Below are 22,749 nucleotides of genomic sequence, written 5' to 3' on the forward strand. Positions count from 1 at the left end.
GTAACTTGCATCTGTTAATCCTCAGGATAAAAGTATGGTTTATCTCCAACAGTATTAAATTTGTCCCTAACAATTTAAAACATTGATTCATGGGGGAGGAAGAAGCCCCTACAGAACTAGTTTCTCTGGTATGCATACAACAGAAGTCCCCACACTGAATGTCTAAATCTTGTAGGCTGCCACTGATGCAATGCAGGAATGGCTATCTGTAGCTGTGGGAGAGGACAGAAATTGCTCATTACTATTTCTTCTTGTTGAAAATAAATGACATTTAAACACATGACTTTCTGATTGGAGTGACAACTTCTGCAAGCTGTCCCAAAGGCGTTTCACAAAACATTTTGTTAACATACCTTTTAAAGATATGGCGATTTCTTTCCATACTGAAGAGAAATCTCAGGGCTCTGAAAGCATAGCACTACAGCAGGAAAAAAACCTTAATGAGACATTTATTTATACACAAATGGAAAAGCCACTGATAAACATCAAGTATTCCTCTTGACTTTACACATTGGTCAACTTTGTACTTAAATGACTAGACAGATTATGTTATTAACCTGATAATGAAGACAGTAAAAACATGTTAATTTCCTTTTGTATTTTAAAAGTTGACAGGGCCATCTGAGGGGGAAAAAAAAGTAAGAAAAAAAAGGTGCATGACTATAGCTATAGCACACTGAGGAACATCTGAGTTTTAATCTCCTCTTTTTTTTTTTTTTTTTTTTGGCAGATAGCTTAAGGCTTGAGACCTGTTCTCTTCTCCAATGGTGAAAAAGGTAAATGTAATCAGTGGTTTTGTAATGATGCCATATTTTGCAACTTCTTGTAAAAAATGTCATGTGAAACACCATAAGTTCTAACAGAAGACCAAAAAAAAAATGAAAAAGAGAGAACGGTCAACATTATTTTTTTTTAATGCTAGGTTCATTATATTTACAGAGATCTTTATGTACCTCAGTTTCTATCTTTATGTACCTCAATTTCTATCTGATCTCTACTGAAGAAAGCTTATTTTTACAACAGCTACTCTCAGGTAGCAGGCATGTATGCTTTTATGCAGCTCATATTTAATTCTGTTTATCAAGAGCCAACAATATGGCACATATACGGCTGACAAAAGATGACTGTATAAAGTAAGCCAAGGGGAAATAAGGCACTGATATCTGAAACAATGCAAATAGTAAATGCTGTTTACATAATTAATAATTACTTTCTTGCATCAGTGACTAAACCACTACTACAGTCCAGTATGGTACTTCCTACTTAGACAACAACAAAGGTGTTTTAGTGATAACTGCATGTTATCCCCATGTTACAAAAAAAAAAAATATTTATTTCAATATAAAGAAAATTAATTAAATGAAGGAAATAAAGGCCAAATGCTACTTTTGAGAGAAGCAGGATACTTGAAATTTTAGTGAAAAGGAACATATGTTAATGCTAAGAAGTGGTCTCTTTTACAATGTTTCTTTTTAGTCCAAAGTAAACTCTCCATCACAGAAGGATGGTGTGTTACCTTGTCTAACATTCCACTGAGAATCAGTTACAACTTAGCTGTATAAAATAACCCAGATGAGCTGAGCCATAGCTGCTACCTTGAAAGTTTTTCATTTTACAGCCTATACATATATTTTGCTGTAGAAAGTCCATCAATGAAGAGACATGACAATAAATTAGTAATGAGATAATAGGTATTTTAAATTGAAATAATACTTGTCTTTCTGACATTAGCGTTGTGAGATTAATATTTAACATTTGTGATATGCTTCAGTTAAGGCATGACGATTTTTATGTATGGTACGTATGCAGAATAAATGATTGATATCACTGCCACCCTTGAAGTAATGGTGTAAGATCACTAAGGTAGTATGGTAGAATGAAGGTGAAAATTTATTTATTGAAAACACAGTCAATGAAGCAGTAAAGAAATCAGATCAGCATTGCAGGAATTCTAAGAAAAATGCCTATGAAATTCAAAAAGGGTATTCCAGTGGCTGCAACTGTATTGCATAGCAGTAACAATGATAAAAGCAAGACAGATAGCAGTGTGAGAATCTGAACAAGGGTTCATAAAAAATATGCTTCTTATTGTTTGCCTCAAACAGATTTAGTTTTCATATGTGATCATTAAGTCCATTATTAATTCATATGGCTTCGTGTTTAACCCAACTACAGTTGCCTAGTATCTCCTGTGAGTTATTTCCAATGCATTCTGCTGGAATCTAAAATCTTGGTGGGCATAAATTAAGCTTCTTGCAGTTGTATGAGGCAACTGTACTGAGCATATGCTCCAGGTTTATCAGGCTCCATGTTAGTTTCATATACTTCCAGGAAGATTTTTATTTCTCTCATCCTTAAGCTGATTTTAACTGAAGCACACTTTAAAACCTTGCTGCTGAAAAAAGGTACCTAATGCACTGAATCTGCACTCCAACCTTAATCTAGAAGAACTGCAATGAGAAAGATGATATTACAATAAATTATTTCTTGTTTTATGGAAATGCCTTCTCTCACTATCCAGGCATGTCTACCTGATTTGATAATCGAATAGCTATGTAGCCATTTTAGTGCAGGGTTATACCAGAACAAAGACCAGGTGAGGGGCAGGATCCTGACTGCATTCACCTGTGCTAAGGACCTCCTCACACTTGCCCACATAAGTAACCTGCGCAGCAGCAGCAGGTTCATCCCTGAACCCCAAAGCACTACTCTCCTACAGCTTAGAGACGTCAACACTATTTCATAGATTCTAGAGAACAGCTACCAGATAATTGCTCTGATAACTTTTAGCCTAAGTTGACTGAAACCAGTACATTTATGGGGGTATTAACATGCAAAACCAAGAGTCATTCTACGCTTATTAGCTCTACATTTATCCTACATTTAGATTTGCTCTACTTCATGTGATGTTTTCCTGTATTTTAACAGCCACAGTAAGATGCTCCAGAAAAAAGCAGATATTAGTACAGTCTCAAATCTATAGTGAATTTCAATGAAGACCAAGGCACTAAAAAGAAGATGTGATGCTGGGCAGCCTGAAAAAGTGGAGGAAAGATTATCACAAGAAAAATATTCACTTTCCTTTACACTGTATGAGGTGCCAGAAACAAAGTAGACCAGAACAGAATACCAGAAATAGAGTCATTATTTAACTTTTAGTTCCTGAGCCGTTTGTTATTCCTCATTTTGTTCTGGTGGGGTTTTTTCCCCCTTATAAGTAATATTTTTTTACTGCATTTTCAAATAAACTTCAAAATCATAAAAAAATCTTAAGACTGTTTGGGCTTTCTATGCACAACGATAATAAAGGGACTTACCTGTAATAAATTAGCTTTTTCATCATTCCTTTCATTGTTTGGTAAAATCAGCTTGGCTATTGTATATATTCCATTTGCCTGGAAACAGAGAAAGATTAGCACTCCTTTGCACAGAAACCACAAATAAAATCCATTGTTCAGATAAATCAGAAGCTAATACCAACTGACAAGTTCTTAACATCCTACTGCACACCTAAATTATAAGCTCAAATGACTTAAATGTACATATGAATTAAATCATTGTTATATTTAAACTGATACCACAAAGAGCTTGCAAACAGATACTAAAGCAATGCTTCAATCTCTAAAGGTGAAATGGCAGCAACAGATCCCCTGTCACCATGTGGCTATTATAAATTGTCAGGAATCAAAAATCCAATCGCAATAAATATAAACTAGAGCAACACCAGAAGTGATAGCCTGAGAAGTATATCTGTGCCATCAGCAGTATTTTGTGAAAATCATACTGTGTTTCAGTTTCCATTTTTATGTAACCTAATGTATCCATCATATTGGTTTGATAGATGGACTCTGGTAGATTTAGTTCCACTACTGCTCCCAGTTACTTGACATGCTTCCTGTTGGAGACTACTCTCCAGCAGAGTTGCAGGGAGTATGTGCCAGTTCTGCAGAGGCTCTGCTGCAGTTCCTGACATGTTTTCTTAAACTGTTCATGAAGGTAGGGTTGAGATAAAGTCTTAGTCATAAACACATTCTGGCCTGCTAGCAGACTGGCTGCAGACTGCTACTGTTGAGACAAGGACACAGGATGGACAGGTAGAGGGCAGCTACAGCAGAATCAAATGGTTCTCAGCTGCCTGAACCAAGACTTTTACCACTGAATGAGATAAACCTTTAGAGGTCACTTAGATTGACTTTCTCAGCACATAACTGAAAGAGCTGCAAATCTTCTTCTGTCTGTTTTAAACCTGAGTTCCTTCATCTTGTTCACCAAGCAAATCTCAAAACTGTATCAGCACAGAGGAAGTAGGATTTAAAATGAAAGAGGCTGTTGTAGGGCAAAACTCCAGCTGAAATGAACATGCTTAAAGCTGTGTCCTGATCTGAAAGGGGAACATTAGCTGGTGTTTTAACAAAGGGAGAGGTCATGGTCCTTTAACAGGATGAGTGGGGGAAGAAGTCTGAAACACCTTTTCCCAGCCTACACATCATCCCATCAATTTTTAAGCAACTTACTGATAACCACAGTTATCATGCACTGCTAAAGTACTGCAGTACATTAGAACCATCCTATCATTTCCCAGGTCCTCCAAAAGTTACACTGTTTTCAAAATATATCTAATTTAAATATGCGGTATTTTATTTTGATGAAACCAGACTCAGCCTAAAATGTCTGCAGTTACATTGTTTGGATAAAAAGTTGTCTAAATCAGCATTGCTTATTGACCATTTTAGTGCTTAAGATGCATAAAAAGTAACTTCTTCTAGACTTACTTCCATTCCTTTCCTCTTAACCAATAGTTTTGAAACACACACAATTCTTTCCCAGTAAAATTTAACACTCTCTGTTCTCTCAGTCCCTCTAGAAATACCTCTGATTGGGCTTTAAGCTAACTTGAAGGCTTTGATGACTGACTTAACATTCAAAGTATAAGAGCTGGCTACAGCTTTTAGCTGGTATTAATATCCTAAACATTTGTGTAGCTGACTGTGTCTGGAATTTTAAGAATGGTTTTCAGAAACATTGATTCTAGCTGATTTAAATATTACATTTAAAAATGCATTTTAGAAACACAGTCCTGGGGATGGGATGCCAGGAAGTTATCTTAGAAATAACGAACTCTGAGGAAAAGAGAAAATTGTTTGTGAAACAACAGCATGCCAGTATTAAGGTGTACAGTTTGTTTTAATAAACTTCATGAAATTCAGGTTCTGTATTTCTAAGTTAATTTCATGATTACTCTTATTTACTATCCTATTTTGAATATGGCAAGAGATGCCAACCAAAATGAAGCTTGTCTGAATAAAGCAGTTTACACTCCCAGACAACTAGATATGTATGCTGATATTTTTGTGTCAATGTCTCTGTGTGTAAATGTATAAAGAAACAAACATGCTGAAATAATAGAAACACATATTTTCCAATCTCTTTCAAATGCATTTTGTTTTTTTAATTAAATGATGGTGACAAACAGGAACAATAAAGTAAAATTATAACGCCTTATGTAACTAAATAAAGTCTTCCTACCTGTACAACTTGGTAAGCATTAGTCTCATTGAGCACCAGTTCAGTAATTGCAGCACAACAAGCTAGAATCAAAATTCAGATGCAAACATTTAGGGTCAGATCCATAAATATATTCAGATAGCGTGGTGGGTTAACCTTAGCTAAGGGCCATCCAGCTGCTCATTCACTTCCCCTCCCTAACAGGACAGAGGGAGAAAATAGGATGGAAAAACTCATAGGTCAGGACAGGGAGATTGCTCACCAACAGACTTGACTTTGGAAAAATTAATCTAATTTATTGCCAATTTAAATAAATTTGATAACAAAAATCCAAAGGGAAACAATTAAAACACACCTTCTCCCCACCTCAACCATTTTTTCACCCCAGACTCATCTTCACTCATTCCCTCCCAACTCCTCTGCCTGGATCTGGTAGATGAGGGTTACAGTCAGTACATAAGAGTTCCACTCCGCTGCTCCTTTCCCCTCACACTTTTCCCCTGCTCCGGTGTGGGTCCTCTACACATGCTGCAGCATGAATACCTGCTCCACTGAGGTCTCTCTCACAGGCTGCAAGGGAATCTCTGCTCTGGTGCCTAAAGCACATTCTCCCTCTCCTTCTTCTCTGACCTTGCTGTTTGCACTGCTGTTTCTTACCCTGTGTTGTGGGGCTTTTTTCCCCTCTCCTCTGTTCAACTCAGCAGTTTTGCCTTTTTTTAACTGTGTTTTCACAGATGCACCACTGACTTTGCTGATGGGCATAGCTTTGGCCAGCACTGGATCTCTGTTGTGGAGCCAGCTGGAACCAGCTGTGTGCAGCACTGAGCAATCCCTTACACAGAGGCCACCCCTGCAGGCCCCCTGCTAAAAAACCACTGCCACCTACACCCGATACAGAAGGCTAGAAATACAAACAAGTATTCAGTCAGAACTAAAAAAGACCTCTGTAAGTTCTTTGCTTACTCTTTTGCAGGAGTCCTTAGGGAGGGCAGAAGTAACACAGAAATAAGCTCCATGCTGGCAATGCTTTTGGTACTGCAATTGATTTCACATTACCAGCTCTTCAGAGGTAACATTCATGATGAAGTATTCAAGAACACATATGTATTATGATACAGCTTTCAGGAAGATACTGTAAAGGGTCATGTAATCCTAGTAAGGATATTTTGCATTGTCCTTCTATAGTCACTGGAAAAAAAGACATGATCCTCCAGAAGGAGGATCAGAATGGATAGTCGATGTGTTACTGAGAAATCTCTAAAAGGGATTCTCTCCATAACTACTGAGGAATCCTTACCTGACTGGTAGTCTTTAAAATAGCACTTTGAAAGAGTTCCATCATAATCAATTCATGATTGATCTACCATAGTAAATTTGAATAGAGGGGAAAATATGATCAAAGAAAAATAATCTCAGGCTAAAAGCAAAATTTAAAAAAAATACATGTATGTTTGAGAAATTTTTACACGTGGAAGAAATATGTATGATTCCCATGTACTTAATACTTTATCCTTTGCTTCTTTCTGAAAAAAAGTGTGCTTTTTGAAAATATGTGCTGGTATTGCACATTTAGAAATAAACACAGTTGATTCGGTATTCCTACTCCCTAAAGCAGGTATAAAAATTCACAACTTCAGTCTGGAAATATTTTGAATCCTTTTAACGCAAGTGTAAGTAAACACATAACAGAGGATTAGGTCTTATTAACCTACCTGCTTGAAGTGAAAAAGTGTTTTCTTGCATCTCATCAGGACTCAAACCATCTGACAAATGAAGACAATGGATTCTCCCTGCTGCATTTGCACTAGATAAACTTCCAACTGAAGACCGATCAGAAACAAGAATTCTTTCCCTGGGGGCAGGGGGGAGTTGGAATTGCAGTGTAAAAAAATAGTTTAACATATCTTTGTTAACCATTTCTGAAATTTTGAAAAAGCAAACAAGCCTTTAAACAGAAAATTCCTTTCCTGTGTTCATCAATTATATTCACAATTCTAGCTCACTGAATATGTGTCTGATTAACAGGGAAACTAAGCAGACAGTAATGACGTATTTATTCATTATTTAGTTTATACACTGAAAAAATGAAAACCACCTTAAGATAAAAAATGAAATATGCATTGCTGGAAAAAAAAATACTTATTCATTATGTTCCAAATAGCCTTTCAATTTCTACAGACATCACATACAGCTGAACAAAACCAAAGATGCTATTTAATAAAACAGGGCTTGGTCAAATACATTTTAAAATATGAAACAGTCTCATATAATTGCCACAATCTTGAGGACCAAAAACCTACCCTTGTAATATATGAAGGAGCTGCTTGATTCCACCCCAAATCCGGATTTCCACACTAGTGTCAGGATCTTCACAAACCTGTACCAGAATCCAAACTATACTCCATAGAAGTTTGATATGATCAGAATGGAGCAAACTGAGCAAGACTGGAACTCCTTCATACATTTTTACTTGCTCTTTAACTTGTGACTCCGCACAGAGGAGACGTAGCAACTCTGCTGTGACCCTAAAAAAAAAATTCAGCAAGAAATTTTAATAATAACTCCATCATTACTTTCTATTGTCAGTCAGCAAAGGGGAAAAAACACAGCAAACATTTAAGAACAAGCAGAGATGTCCTATAAAAAAAAGTTAAAGGAAATTGCTTAAAGTCACTGTAAACTGGTTAAAGTCATCATTTAAAAAAAGGAAAAAAAAAAAAAAGGAAAAGAAGGAGGAGATGCACATTCTTACAAGGGATGAAATTATAACTACATTGAGTTTCACTGCCAGTATAGGCAGCCAAGCATTCGCAGCCAGGATGGAGGTGGCCATAGGGACTGCAGTCATCTGTGGTACCACTTTCTTTTTAATGGCATTAGTACTACAAGTAGCACTGACTGCACGAACTGGTAAATCCCATCTGTGGAATTAGAGTAATTCCACAAATAATAGTGATTCTTCTCTAGTATTGTTTGAATATTATGTTTAAAATTAGTTTGGATATATCATTTAAAAGGTTTATACAAGATATTCAATAACTTCACCCCAATTAAGGTGGACTTTCCATAGAAAATACAACTAGGGATTTCCATTTCTACTTGAAGAAAAAAAGCTGCACATGTTTCATGAAACATATGAATTCAGACTCATACCTGAATTTAATACTATTCTTAACTAGCACTGATCTTCATCAGCTTCCTGTCTACATTCAAATTCCAGTTTTTATAACAAACTTTGGTTTACGGATAATCAAAATAATTTTAAATCCAGAAACTAAACACAAATTTTTAGTATATTCAATTTCTTTATCTTTAGTTATACATAAAATAATTTACATGTGTGAAATAATTAAACATGACATTTTTAAAAAAATCTCTTCAGTATTTAAAATGCAATAGGAAAAATGACATAATATCAAATTTAAGAATCTTTTGGTTTCTTACTGAAATGCAGATATACGATGCTTATGTAGGAGTTTTAGCTGAGAAGAAAGGACATTTAAAGAACTGAAGGAACCTTTACGATTTTCTTATTGAAGGGATGTGGGGTCTGACCCAGCCTCTGGCATAAACTACAACAGTTGTATATCTTGCAGTTTTTTACTGGTTTATTTTGGGCATCCCAGGAACCACCACAGTTCAGTGTGCTCTCCATCTAACCACTCAAGTCTGCCAGGAACAAAGAGGAGATGCACCAAGAAAAGCAATTGCTATCACTTTCATACGATCCAATTGCAATGTTACCGTAACAGATACCACTGTTACGTAACATTGCAATTTATTTGCATTGCACTATAGGCCATCAGTGAAGGTAGAAGAATAGCTTACAACAAAACTAGTAGAAAAGATTTTGCTCTGTCAGTATCTGACTGAAAATACATAGGTGTCAGAACTTTACTTCAAGTATATAAAGTGGTACATTATCTATTTCCTCTAAATAAAACACATCCCTAAATGAAAAAGTCAAAGTATATTTTAACACAATAGATCTACAAGCAAAGTCTCACCTTTTAGAAAGCAAATCGTATTCATGTAATATCACCAGCAAGTTCTCAACAATGGTGAGTTCACTTATCTTCTCCCTACATTCTGGACTACAAATTGATTATTCCTGGCATTTATATCAAGTTAAATTATATGAAAAAACCACATTGCTCTTTAGCCTCCCTCCTTACACATTTGACCAATTATTTTCTTCTCAAATCTTAAGTAATAATATCATGTTGTGCACACAAATATTTAAAGCCACAAAAATATGCTGGGTCAAGAGTGACAGTGCAACAATTTCCAATTTTCCCATTAGAAAAAAAAAGTAAACATGAATACATAAAAGTAAATACACAAATGTATTTAATTTGTTTCTTACTAGAAATTAAGCAAATTAGGTACATTTTTAGAATCAACCACAATTTCCATATTTGTAACATACTCCACTTTCTTGCCCAGTCCAAATGTAAGACACTTAATTCTGTGAAAAAAGTTAAATGGAAGTTGAAAATATACGTATAACATCATTTAAATTAATACTGATATTAAAAAAAAAAAAAACCAAACTGAAATAGAATGAAAGAAATTTGGGAAAAGTGAAAATTCAGAAAAATCTTAGTAAATAAATCTCTACTGATCTCAAGGAATCATATCTATTCTCTTCAGTTTTGTAATTTTCCTTATAATTTTTCATTTAATTGTTATACAAGCCTGGAAGTCAGCAACAATAATGTAGAAGCAGTAGCTTTTCTTCTATAAAACTATCAAGGATGAAAAATATTGTCTTTTCCTTTTTTTCCCCCTCCACACCAGGGAAAAAATCTTGTTTTTATTTAAAACTGTCATTAGCGAAGAGAAGATACATATGAATGGATTTGAGTGTATGCATTCACTATTTACTACACTGAACGATATTCTTACTGGTTATTGTGAGGCACTGTCACATTAAGCTCAGCACAAAAGGCTTTTATATGCAGGAAGCCAGTAAGAATTCCAGAAGCCTGAACTGCACAGGGATTGCAAAGAGACGTTCTATGACTCTAGTCCTGCAAAGTTCTTCACATGAGCAAGAACTCTGCTGCAAGGACTAAAGTTTCTACTTAGTTTCTACTGCTTCAACATAAAATTAAGCACACTTCATAGACTTCCACAGAACAAGGCCTCATTTTGAAAAAAAGAAGGCTTCCTCATAAATGGCAGTTTTAATATTGTGTCAAGAGGTGACATTAAAACACTTATTGTGAACTACAGCACATTAAGTCGAACTTACCTTTCTGCTAGGCTAGTCAGAGCAAGGAGGGCACCCAAAAGCACATTGCTGTCTCTGGCAGATAACAAATTTACTAAGGTCTGGAAAATGAAACAAAAACCAAGATAAATAAATATAAATTATATGATTTTCTTTTACAACTCAAACATACATAGAGTTATTTATTGAAAAGTCAAAATTAAGATACCAAACCCTTACACTAAGTCTTAGGTACATCTAAAGTACACATAAATATACACTTAAAGTCTTAGACTACACCCAGTCTTAGGACAAGCAAGGATGTTTCTTCTCAAACTGCAACTGGCATCTCTCCTGACTGCTAAAGCATCTGGTCCAACAATATATCACTGTAAAAATCTGTTCCATGTAAAATGCTTCAGAACTCTAAGTCAAGGCTTACTAAAGCAAAAAGTTAATTTTCAGCTTATATTTAAACAACACGGTATGTAACTCTAAGGCCCTGCATATATTCTGTCAGTGAATCATAGAACCGTTTAGGTTGGAAAAGACCTTTAGAGTCCAGCCATTAACCCAGCAACTGATGTAAATTTCCTATATGTCTAGATTCTCTAAAATAATGTTGTCTGATACTATCCAATATAATTGCCACTGTTTTACTACAGCACAACAGAACCACAAAGCACTACCTATACTGGTCATGATCTCTACTGTTTCTCAGTTTGGCCGCAAATCAGCGATGGTTTAGATCCTTAGACTGACAGTAATGTATAGCAAGGATGTCTCGGTTGTCACTGTCTAAGTTGATACTGTTTTGTTTAGACACAGAATACTTTATAAGTGAAAAATCATAGCAGAAATTTATTTTTAAAAAACAAATATATATTTATATTAACAAATTATATGAAACAGTTCATATCATAGTAACATGTAGCTCAGGACAGTGTACACATGAGTAATATTTTTTATATGAATTAATTTATTCCAAACATGTAAGACCTATTTATCTCAAACAACCAATAACCATGCAGCAGGCCAATTAACTTACATGCAAGAAATAATTTTTATGATACTACTAATACATCGGTAAAACACTGTGGCAGTGTGCTCCCCCCCCCCAGACTTGTTCTTTATTTCCATAACATGCTGAAGTGAATACCACCAGTGGCAGTCCTAACCGATGCAGATGCATCTGAGTCTGATCGTCACGGCTGTATCCAACTCAAAGTGGATTTGGGGGAGACAGATAACAACATGCTAGCCGAGGTCTAATTTGAACAATGCATCCACCTAACAGTGCTAGTCAAGGTCCGACTCAAGCCAAGTTTGAAAGAAGCTGATTTCTGTAGTCGGTATGCAAATATGACGAGTCAATTATCTTACTCCATAAATAGCGGACAGCCCAGAGCCCATTGAACTCTCCTGCACGGCGGTAGGCTGCATGCCAGGATGTCCCCTTGAGTAGAGACACCTCTCAAGGTTGCTACTCAAGACTGAGAGATTCCTTGCCGCAACAGATTCTTGGTAAGTGATTAACAGCATGATAAACTTTGAAATCTTAGCTAAGTGGTATAAAGGATTGATTGTACACATATAATCCTTTAGATACAAACCATTGTCCAAGTTTGAGAATAAGTCTGGACCTAGCCATGCCTGAAGTCCCCTCTGAGGAGTTTAGAACTCAAGGGGGTCCTTTCTGAACCTCATGACTCAATGGGAGGGTCTCTGACAGTTTTGCCTAACCCTGTCCTCTGTCCTCAAATGTGCCTTACCATCGAATCTTGTTAAACCACTGTCACATTCACTATCAAACTCTGTTAAATTGCTGTTTTATACCAACGAACACATTGCTGCTCTTCTCTTAGGAGTGGTGCGTCACTCCACCCACAAAAAACACAGAACTGAGATTGTCTTAGATGATCTTATTTTACAAGCTTGACAAGGTAAGGAATTTACTCCCACCTAGATGAAATCTGAAAAGCAGAAGTCATTTAGTTAAGTAGCTAATTGGTTATAATTAGCAATTTTATAAAGCACTTACTTTATGTGCTCCACTTGCTGTAACCCATTCTCTTTGATCTTTAATACCAGCAAGCTTTTGGAAAATGTCTATGGAACAAAGGAAGTCACACAAATTGAAGCTTTATCACTTAATATTTTTCATTTTACTATAATAAAGCAAAACACTGGATAAGTTCTTTCAGCCATGACTAGCTCATTTCAATACTCTGATTTCAAGTGCATAGAGGTATTAATTTCTTAAAGAAATATTACTTATGTACAAAACCAAGATGTACTTTTCCACAGCAATTTCAGTATTTACCTGTGTGATAATGCCTGCAAGGAATCTAGCAATATCTTACTTATTGACCATCTGAAGTATTTTAAACATTTCAAGCCCCACATAAAAAAATTTAAGTGCCCTTATAATTTATGTTATTAGCTCTAACACTTACATGTCATGTTGACCAACTTGTCCACATTATAGTGCTCTTCTCCATAATCAAGATAGCCGTTTGCTACTGTTTCCATATGCTACAAGTTGGGGGGGGGGGGGGGGAATAAAGGACACCGTTAAAAAAAAGTTTTTAATTCATAAACCTAGAGTGTTATGCACAGAAATAGCCTGCAGGTGGCGCGTCGGCTTCACGAAAAAGGTAAGCCTGCAACATCCCGCATACATCTGCTATAAAACTTGTCAGGGAACAGAACTTGGAAGTGTAAGAATTCAAAAAGTAAGTGTAAAATTCCACAAGAAGATGATCAGCTGAAGACTATCAAATACAACGACCCTACTTCCAGGGCCAAAACTCCCTTCTTTGCAAGCTGCTAGAGACTGATAAGACTTTCCTGGGAAATGACCACAAAACATGTTTTCTACTGTCAAACTTTTCCCTCCGTATCCATCCGCTATAGGCCACCATTTGGAACAGCCAGATGGATCTTCAGTCCACACAGCTGACAGGCTCAGAGTCTACAAAACCTACACAACTCCAGGGGGGATTTTGGCTTAGGGTTTTGTTTGGGGTTTTTTTGGACATAGCCAACTGGTGGGAAATGCTGGTTAACCTTTTTAAATAAACCTGCTAACCTCCTGGTCAAACATATTTTTCCAGGAAATGAGAATTATCACAAGGATGTAATGTTTCTTAGTACACACGAATCATTATATGATTCTTGGCATTACTTATATATATGTTTTAACATATGGTGGCATTTTGAAATTTCCAGAACACTGTTCAGGGAAACTATAGCAGTTTCAAGCAGATGATACAGGAAGTCCAGAACTACAGGAGCAATGCATAATTTAGAAAGAAAAGTCACATGAGGAGGACACTACTATGCAAAGTAATACTGGTAATAATAATTTTATTAGCGTTTTCTACTAAAACACCCTAAAACACTTTAAAATGAGAACTGGTTTTTATCTGAAACTGCCCCAAAAAATGAAAAATATGTTTTTAATGATGTATAAAATGATCTAATGGAGGACTTTAGACTTGTGATTTGGCAAGAAGATTTGGATGCACAATTAATCTTGGAATTACCACCACCTCCGAATTTCTGAGGGATTTTTGAAAACCTCAGCTATAACTTTTTTCAAACTGCATCTCAGAGTGCTGGAAACGCATTTAACACTTATTTTATGTTGCTTCAAAGGACACAAAATATTAAGTTCCCCAGAAGTTCAGAAATCATAAAAATTGCATCTCATGACTTTTAAAACTCTCTATGCTAGCAACACACGCATAGTAAAAATGATTATCAATTATACAAATTGGATTCCTGCCACTGAGGACTTCACTTGCAGATGTTGCCAGCATCTCAGCAGCCCATTGCACTTTGCAAGCTCCACAAAAAAGTTGGCTAACATGAGACACTGGAAAACACCAAGCAGTTCCTGTGGGAACTATATCGATTAGAAACTAATAATCTTTAACTCCTGCAACTTTAGGGACATTTCAAACGGTTGACTGTCTGACCAAAGCGCTCATAGCACACTATTGGTTTTTTGAAATACAGGTGGTCCATAAATATTAACAAATTATGGCTGCATTCTAGAAAGGTACGTTTGTTATAAAAAAAATGGGTTTTTTTCTAGAAAGAAAACTTGCAACAATTTCAAAGATATTCAAGATATGTCATATCTCACTGATAACTTGGCACTGATAAACAAGTATTAAAAACCCAGGACTAAAGCAGCATTAACACAGAGCAATAACACAGCAGTCAGTTATCAATAATGTTTTATAATGCAAAAGTACTGTAGTCCCCACATTTAAACCTGTTCAACATTTTATCACTATTGCTTTCACCTTTAAAAAGTCAAGGTGACTTTACTCATCTTCCTCCAAAGTCTACAATTACTTTTGACTGAACCAATTGTGCTGACTTTTCTCCCACTTCAGGAAGCATTTGTTAAGCTTCCTAAAACTCCTGAGTTAATGCCGCTAGATTATAAGGACAGTTGCTTTGCACACTAGTGAAAAAAAAACACACCAACTGCTTATGTGGAAACAGGAACAGTCTCGCTTCTTTCCATAAACCAATAATATATGTATAGTGCTTTTTACAGTGTATTTCATTCTAATCATAATTAACTGACATACAACATAATGGACAAAGCTACTGTGAGGAACTCTACCTGAGCTAGGTTTTCAACCCCACCCAAGCTGTGGAGCATTTCCTAAAAGAAAATTTTAAAAAAATGAGTCAAAATACAGAAAACATTAGAATGAGAGAACACTAGAATATAAACGCTTGGTTTGTCATGCATGTTGAGAAACCTTAACTCCAGCGGTTGAAGTCAATGGATTCTGGAGATGCTTAGCACCTTCAGAGTTCAGAATTACTTATAATAAGTAAACCAACAAAAACACAGAAGTGAAATATTAGAGGTTTTAAAACTGGAAAAATGGTATAAACTTTGGTACACAGAAAAGAAATACACAAAACCAAGTATCTTACCAGATGCCTGAGGCTTAGTGCTATGAATAACAACTATACAAGCAGAATAAAATTAAAAGCTGGCTGTTTCTAGTTCAGAGCATTGGGCTGCTAGGAGGAATAGGCAGCTTTCAGTTTTCTTCACTTATTACATTATGGGGATTTTACATATCTATAGGGTAAAGTCAAGTACGGAGTCTAAGGCTCAAAGCAAAGCCATCTGTTACAGAGCTTTAAAAGTTCTTCATTAAGATTAGCAGCAGATGCTACATAGGAAATAGCAGAAATAGAGCAAGTTGTGCAGTAACAGTGCAAAGTCACTCTTGGAATCTGGTTCTTTGCAAATCACATCTTCACATACAGAAATATAGGTCCATACATACATATATTAAGTATGCATCCATAAGAACGCTCGTTTTTATACACATGCACTAATATATCTCATAAGCATGATGCTTATATGCATTCTTTCATCCAAGCAATAAACAGTATTTTGACATACTGACCTGATAGCATGGATCCCTTATTAATAATCTCAGGCAGATTAACACTCTGAGAAAATGGATGGAAGAAGCTTGATTAACCCACTCCCTGTAAAAGAAATATGCAAATCATAAATCAAATACAGAAAAAAAAAAGTGTTAAAACACTTGGATTCAGTAATCAATCGACTAGAGGATTAGTGACCTACAACAGCTGTACAGCATACTATACTATAGGACTTCTAACACCATTTATATTCAAACACAGTAACAGTTTTAAATTAATTTATTTAATTATATGAATATTGCCAGTCATCGCTTAGTATGACCAAATTGATCCAGGAAAATACATGCTATCTCTAAGCATAAACTGATCATGCTTTGATATAAACTTATTTCAAATGTTTCGATCAAGGCCCAAAGGGGCAAAATCACTCAGAAACCACATATCAAACTTCAGGGCACAAAATACACTTACATAAAAATACGGGTGCTACAGAAGTAAAAATAACTAAACCTAAAAGAAATTTTTGAATTACCATACTCTATTTTGGCTTTTAAAAACTGTAATACTGTTAGTCCTTGGAATAATTTGTTATTTAGTTTAAATGTTGTTGATATTGGATTATAATTCCAAACAGAACTGCCTCTTAGGTATTTCTCCCCACAATTCCCCAGCACAAGGCTTGGTAGAAAACACGACTCAGATTTGCACAAAGCATTCAGGGACAGTAATCCAGCATAAAATACCAGTAATGGAATCACTATTTCCTTTGTCTGTTGAAGGTGTATATACACACCCCCATTTTCCTATTTAAATTAAATCTAAAATTGGACATTTTTATGGTGGTTTTGTTGTTATTTAACTGAGAGGACAGAATCTGCAATATCTGGGCAAGTTTCCAAGGAATGGAAGTAGTTCATGGGACGTGGCAGTTCTCTTCCCTTTTTATCATTTGCAGTTGGGAAAGACGCCAGTAGCTAAAAATGTTTTGATAAAAATAAGTGTTTTACAAATAGATACTAACAAAATCTCAGCCCTTCTGTGCCAATATTCTGCCCAAAGTAATACTGTTTTTCATTATGATTCCATAATTGGCCACTTCAGAATGGCACAACACTTTCATGGAAAGAAAACAGCAACCATATACCTGTATGCAAAATCTGTAGGTCAGATTTTACGGTAGTCTGAAGATCATTACCACAGTAGTTCAACAATGTTATTCTTTCAAAAAGCTTTGATTCTTGATAGAAGTTAGTTTCTTTAATGGAGCAATGTATTTGTAACATTTCCAAGCTGGAACAGTAATTCTCTGAGGCTGGTTAACATCTGAGAGCCTATTCTACTTTAGTTACATTTACAATACACATTACTAGATACCCTAGTGTATATCTAGCATATGCCAGCAGGATTTTTACTGCCTGCCTGGCTATACTCCTTATCCAAACTACTTAAGCTAAGCTGACCACAGCTTTCTTGTCAACGGAACTACATCCAGTCAGGACTTCTGCTGACACAGTGACACCAGTAAATGAGTGTGATTTTCTTCTTGCATCCCAATCAACATAGTTATGCCAGCAGAAGTTTGTAATGCAAATATAGGTGACAGTTTCTAAGCCCCTGACACAACGGCCGTAGTTCCAAAGAGAGGACATCATCGCAGTCATAGTGAAATATTTACAAAGGGCAACTAAATCACATTTGTAACCGTATTTACCTTATGGGATTTACGTACCTACTAAAATATGCTTGTTTCATTAACCTTACCTGGGTGCTATAATTTTTCATAGAAGAGGATAGTTTTGCTATATTGTCATCAACAATGACAACAAGTACCAAAGAAAACAAAACCCACAATATAATCTAGGTACACCACAATGTATGAATAGAACTTGGGAAGACACAATGTTAACTATTCTTAGATTTTTGGCAAATGAAGCTGAGCCACTGACATCCCACTGGTGGGTACTGAAAAGATAAAAGTTCATCTGCAAAAAAGAGGTACCAGATTTAGAAATCGCTTAAATGATCTGTCTTGAATTCACTGTTATTTAATCCAAGATGAGATCCCTAGTTACCTAATTAGTTCTGAAAAAGGGTCTAAGCAAACCCTTAAAAATGTGATTTTTTTTTTAAGTTCTTCTGTAAATTCTAGCAGTTACACATTAATACCTTTAAATGATCTGGAATTCTTTCTTTAAGCTTCTGTACCACTTAAGATTTTTATAGAAAACGTACTTGGGCTTTAAAAAGGAAAAATACAACACGCTGCAGTGATATATAGTAAAAGAAATTCTGAAAAAGTGTTATTTTTTTCAGAAAATATTTCTCTGACTCCCCTGTTTTTTTAAGGTCTTGGACTTCTCCCTTGCTCAAATAAGAAAGGGTTTTCCCTTTCTAATCCTGTTATACACATAAATACAAATACATATGAACAGTAGCATAAATTCCTCTGAATGTTATGAAAGTCACTGACATTTCTATACAAAAGTGACAGTCCATAAAACACAAATAAAATCAGTAAAATAAAAATGAGATTAGAAAAGTGAACCATAGATTACAGATACGGACAAATGATCAAGGACACATAGCAGCTATTAGAATTTTGGTCATCCAGTTTTCATCACATACCCAGTCTTTCCTTCTTCCATCCCACTAACCTGAGCATTCAGTCTTCAAAGCCAATACAGAAGTGATTGTTTGAAATTGAGATTATGCAGAGATGTGAAACTACTGGTTTCCACACAGAGGTCTATTGTTGAAATAATATGAAATACTATCCATGCATCCTAGTTCTTTGCTTAAGGCAAGAAAGAGTGACCCTCCTTCTTGGATATGAATATGTTCAACATACTGACCTGCAGGTAAGTCTCTTCTTAACTAAAGCTGTAAAGATCTCTTGAAACAGCTTATGTTTGGGATGTTTGCTAAAATTTCTCTCATTCTTGTAGGTCACACTAATGAGGGGGGAAGAAGAAAAATGTTGAATTGCTGATTATCTTGCCACAAGATAATTTTGGATTGCCAATACTTAACATTAGCAAGAAAAATTAAAAAATGTCATATTAGCAATTACTATGGAATAACACAATTCAGATTTCCAGACATTTATCAGTATGAAAGAACGATCTGTCTCATATATAATTTGAGACTAATGGTCTAATATAATAATGGTCTAATATAAGCTTTCCAAATAAAGAAAACATTACTTTATTTAAATTTACTATATTAATTCTCAAGAGTGCACTCCGCAGAGTGGGAGCCTGCATGTGAAACTTACAAAAGCAGGAACATGCACAGATTTAGAAAGTTAATAATATATAATTCATATCTCAGATAGTGCATTAACACAAAAGCACACGTAACAGATATAAGCACAAACATAAATGCCTTCAACACCTCAGCATGTTTTAGATATATAAAGACGTTCAGAGATACAACACAGTGTCATCATACTAGCTTCTTTCTTTTTTTACCTAAAGTTTTCAAGCTCAGCAGCTTCTACTGATTCTTGCCATTGACCATGGGCATTTTGTTCACTGCTTTTGACATTTTGCCAAGCTCTTGTCACACTGGTTTGACCACTTCCAAAATGTATAGCTGGAAGCTGCATAGGAAGGGGATAGTATTAATAAGGCAAGCACTGCATTTTACGTTATCAAGCAAGAGTACCTTTTCTCAAGTTCTGACTTGAACTTTGGACCTATAACTTGCCATTATAAAATACACACACCCCACATAAAACAAAACTGATGCAAAGCACAGCTGGAAGACAAGTACATGGAGATGTATAAAATGTGAAGAACAGCACCTTTTTAAAATTTGTGATAGTAAAGCTCAATAGAATCTGCAACACTCATTATCTATGCTCCTTACCTCTCCTACTTCTAAAATTAGAGACTTCATATTCTTTTTAGGTTGTAGAACTCAGATGTTTCATCTTTCTGCTCAGAAGCAATTCCATGCCTCTATCCCAGAAGGGAGTGCATAACTCCTACCTCACATGCATGAATCCCTAAGTCATTCTGTCATACCTTTTTACAGAACAGAAAGGGAGAAAATCTTCTGGCATTCCAAAGACTCACACCCATCATCATGTGTTGGTTTTCTTTGCTTCAAATGGCAAATACAAGATTCACTAAGTGAGTAGTTGAGGTGAAGATTTTACCGTGTCCTGTAACTTTAATTTAATGCATTGATATGTATGCCTTGAAAGTTTTTAGCTGAACTGTTATTCTCCAAACACAAATTGTTATGGTTAAAACACTGATCATCTTTTATATTCTTTACCACTCTTCATCATGTTGTAACTAATACATCTCTAAGCCTACCTTCTCGTGACATTGTGGAAGGGCATGAAAGAAAAACAAATCTGTTAGGCTACTTGACTATATGCAACAATAGCTGGATGCTCAAGATATAAAACAAACAAATTTTTTTCCTGTTAAAATAAAAATTACAGCAGAGTAGTATGGAAAGTTGGTCTGTTTCATTCTTTCACCCTTTCTAAATGGGATTTGTCCCACAAGGTGGCAGATTGCCAGGAGAAAAAAATAAAAAGATATCCACTACACAAGATTTTGCTAACATTTAATCATAATAGAACACAATATCCTAAGCATCTGCCACAAACCATACTCACTATTACTTACAATTATACAATTCTACAGTGTGTTAAATAACAGTTGTTGAAAAATACCTGTCGGTTCCTTGACTGAACATTTAAGAGAGACTGAAGTCTTTTAAGATCAGAATAATCCCTAGGATAAAACACAATAGCATAAATGTGTGTGTTAATAGTTACATAAAAGTACTTCTACAAGATTAAAAAAGGTCAACAAGAAACAATGCCACTGACAGAAAATAAAGTTTTCTAGTGTTGCCTAATGTCCCCATTTTGCATACAGAAGAATTTATAGCTTCCCCAGAATGCTTTAAATCAACAAAGGTGTAAATAAACTTTGTGACCAGAGTAACAGTTGTCATGTTTATATTGCATTTCAAATTAAAGCACTCCGCTTTGGCAGTCAGTGCAAATTCCACATGGGTCCTGCTGAAGTTCAAAGAAAGATGTCAGATACTATACCTCATAGACATCCCATGAGGTTTTTTGTCTGTTGCTTTTTCTGTGCTCTTCAATTTTTTGTCCTGATCAGGCATTGCGTATCACTATTATCACATAGCTAAAAACTCATTTCCTTAAAAATAAAGTAGATAGAGTTAAATCATTGCAGCAAAAGCAACACATGTTTACTTACAGAACCAACTGATACAACTGTTAGGAAAAAAAAGAGCAGCTTTACCATTTTCTCAACATGAACCCTTGGGCATTATATGAGGATATCCTTCAGAATTCCAGATATTAACAAGAAAGTAATTAACCTAACATACAGAAACCTTGATTTCCCAAGACATGAGTAGGTAACATTGGCACTTGCTATCACACATATTTTTTTATTAGGATATTTCTTCTTCTTGCTTCTTATTACCATTATTTCTCACTGTGGATTGGCTATTTATGTTACAGCAGTGCAGAAGCTGACATCAAGATTGTATCCTACAATCTGTTGTCTAGACAACAGAGAATATAATAGTTTTATCATCTACATAAACAAGACAGATGAAGGGTTAGAAAAAGGATGTATCTGACAAATAAATGAGACGCATACATCATTCAGTCTATCAAAGAATCACAGTAATCTTCAGTAGTTTGGAATGTGGGTCTTCTGAATTTCCTTATATAAGGAATATATATATATATATATATATATATATATATATATATATATATAAGGCCGAATGCCTTATATCAATAGTGCCCAGCTTTTCAGGCAGTAGGACACACAGCTTATTTCCACAGATGAGCAGAGCTGTACGGCCCAGCCTCATCAGGGCCATTACCACGTATTAGATCCACTGCAGACAAATATCCAGCCTGTAGGTCTGACTTCCCACAAAAGCCCACAGCTTGTTGCTTGCATAGTATACAACATTTGTTCACTGAAAAATCTTACAAAGCCCTGGAAAGAGACAGAAATACATAGAAAAAGGATAGCCAAGAGAAATCTCTTGCTGCCACAAAAGCAATTACATTGATGCAGATCTTGCTGAGTGAAAAAAAGGATAGTCAGGAACAGGCTGGGGCTGAAGAGTTATCCCCGAGAACTGCATACACCTGCAGCATATTGGTAGAGCACCTCTGATTTAAAAAATGAGGATATAATACCACTGTCTGATCCTTTTTGCCCATTTTACTATTTACTAAATATGGACCATTAATAGGATTTTCCATATGAAATATGATAACCCCTTTTTTCTGTGCAGTGTAGAATTTCTCTGCTACTGATTTTTATTCCTCTTCCTTGTAAAGGAAAAGAAGAAAAACTGGCAGGAAACAAAAGCATTGTGAACTACCAGAAGCTGCTGCTTCCCAACTGAAAAGCAGTTGTTTTCCCAAATACGCATTCTCCAACCAGACACAGAACTACCCAAAATGCAGCTGTTAACAGGATGAACTCCTGCACTGTATTAACTCACTCTGGTACGCGGCCTGTAAGCCCAGTTCATCTGTTTCTATTCTTTGGAACATGTCTCTATCT

General features: G+C 35.7%; 1 protein-coding gene across 3 annotated transcripts in view; it reads right to left on the reverse strand.

Annotated features, from left to right (window-relative positions):
* NEK10 (NIMA related kinase 10) overlaps positions 1–22,749 on the reverse strand; it is a 116,196-nt gene that overhangs the window by 89,018 nt on the left and 4,429 nt on the right. For all 3 annotated transcript variants that reach the window (XM_056338595.1, XM_056338596.1, XM_056338597.1), the window contains exons 2-16: positions 21,237–21,348; positions 20,850–20,910; positions 19,627–19,757; positions 19,009–19,107; positions 16,174–16,258; positions 15,366–15,407; positions 13,177–13,255; positions 12,762–12,829; positions 10,763–10,842; positions 9,513–9,599; positions 7,806–8,030; positions 7,218–7,357; positions 5,527–5,588; positions 3,318–3,395; positions 354–418 (exon numbers count right to left, since the gene is read on the reverse strand). In XM_056338595.1, coding sequence (XP_056194570.1) covers positions 354–418; positions 3,318–3,395; positions 5,527–5,588; positions 7,218–7,357; positions 7,806–8,030; positions 9,513–9,599; positions 10,763–10,842; positions 12,762–12,829; positions 13,177–13,255; positions 15,366–15,407; positions 16,174–16,258; positions 19,009–19,107; positions 19,627–19,757; positions 20,850–20,910; positions 21,237–21,310 — 1,376 coding nt within the window. In that variant the 5' untranslated portion in view covers positions 21,311–21,348. The remainder of the gene's footprint in view (positions 1–353; positions 419–3,317; positions 3,396–5,526; positions 5,589–7,217; positions 7,358–7,805; positions 8,031–9,512; positions 9,600–10,762; positions 10,843–12,761; positions 12,830–13,176; positions 13,256–15,365; positions 15,408–16,173; positions 16,259–19,008; positions 19,108–19,626; positions 19,758–20,849; positions 20,911–21,236; positions 21,349–22,749) is intronic.

This window comes from Falco biarmicus, chromosome 4 (assembly GCF_023638135.1).
Source record: "Falco biarmicus isolate bFalBia1 chromosome 4, bFalBia1.pri, whole genome shotgun sequence".
Lineage (NCBI taxonomy): Eukaryota > Metazoa > Chordata > Aves > Falconiformes > Falconidae > Falco > Falco biarmicus.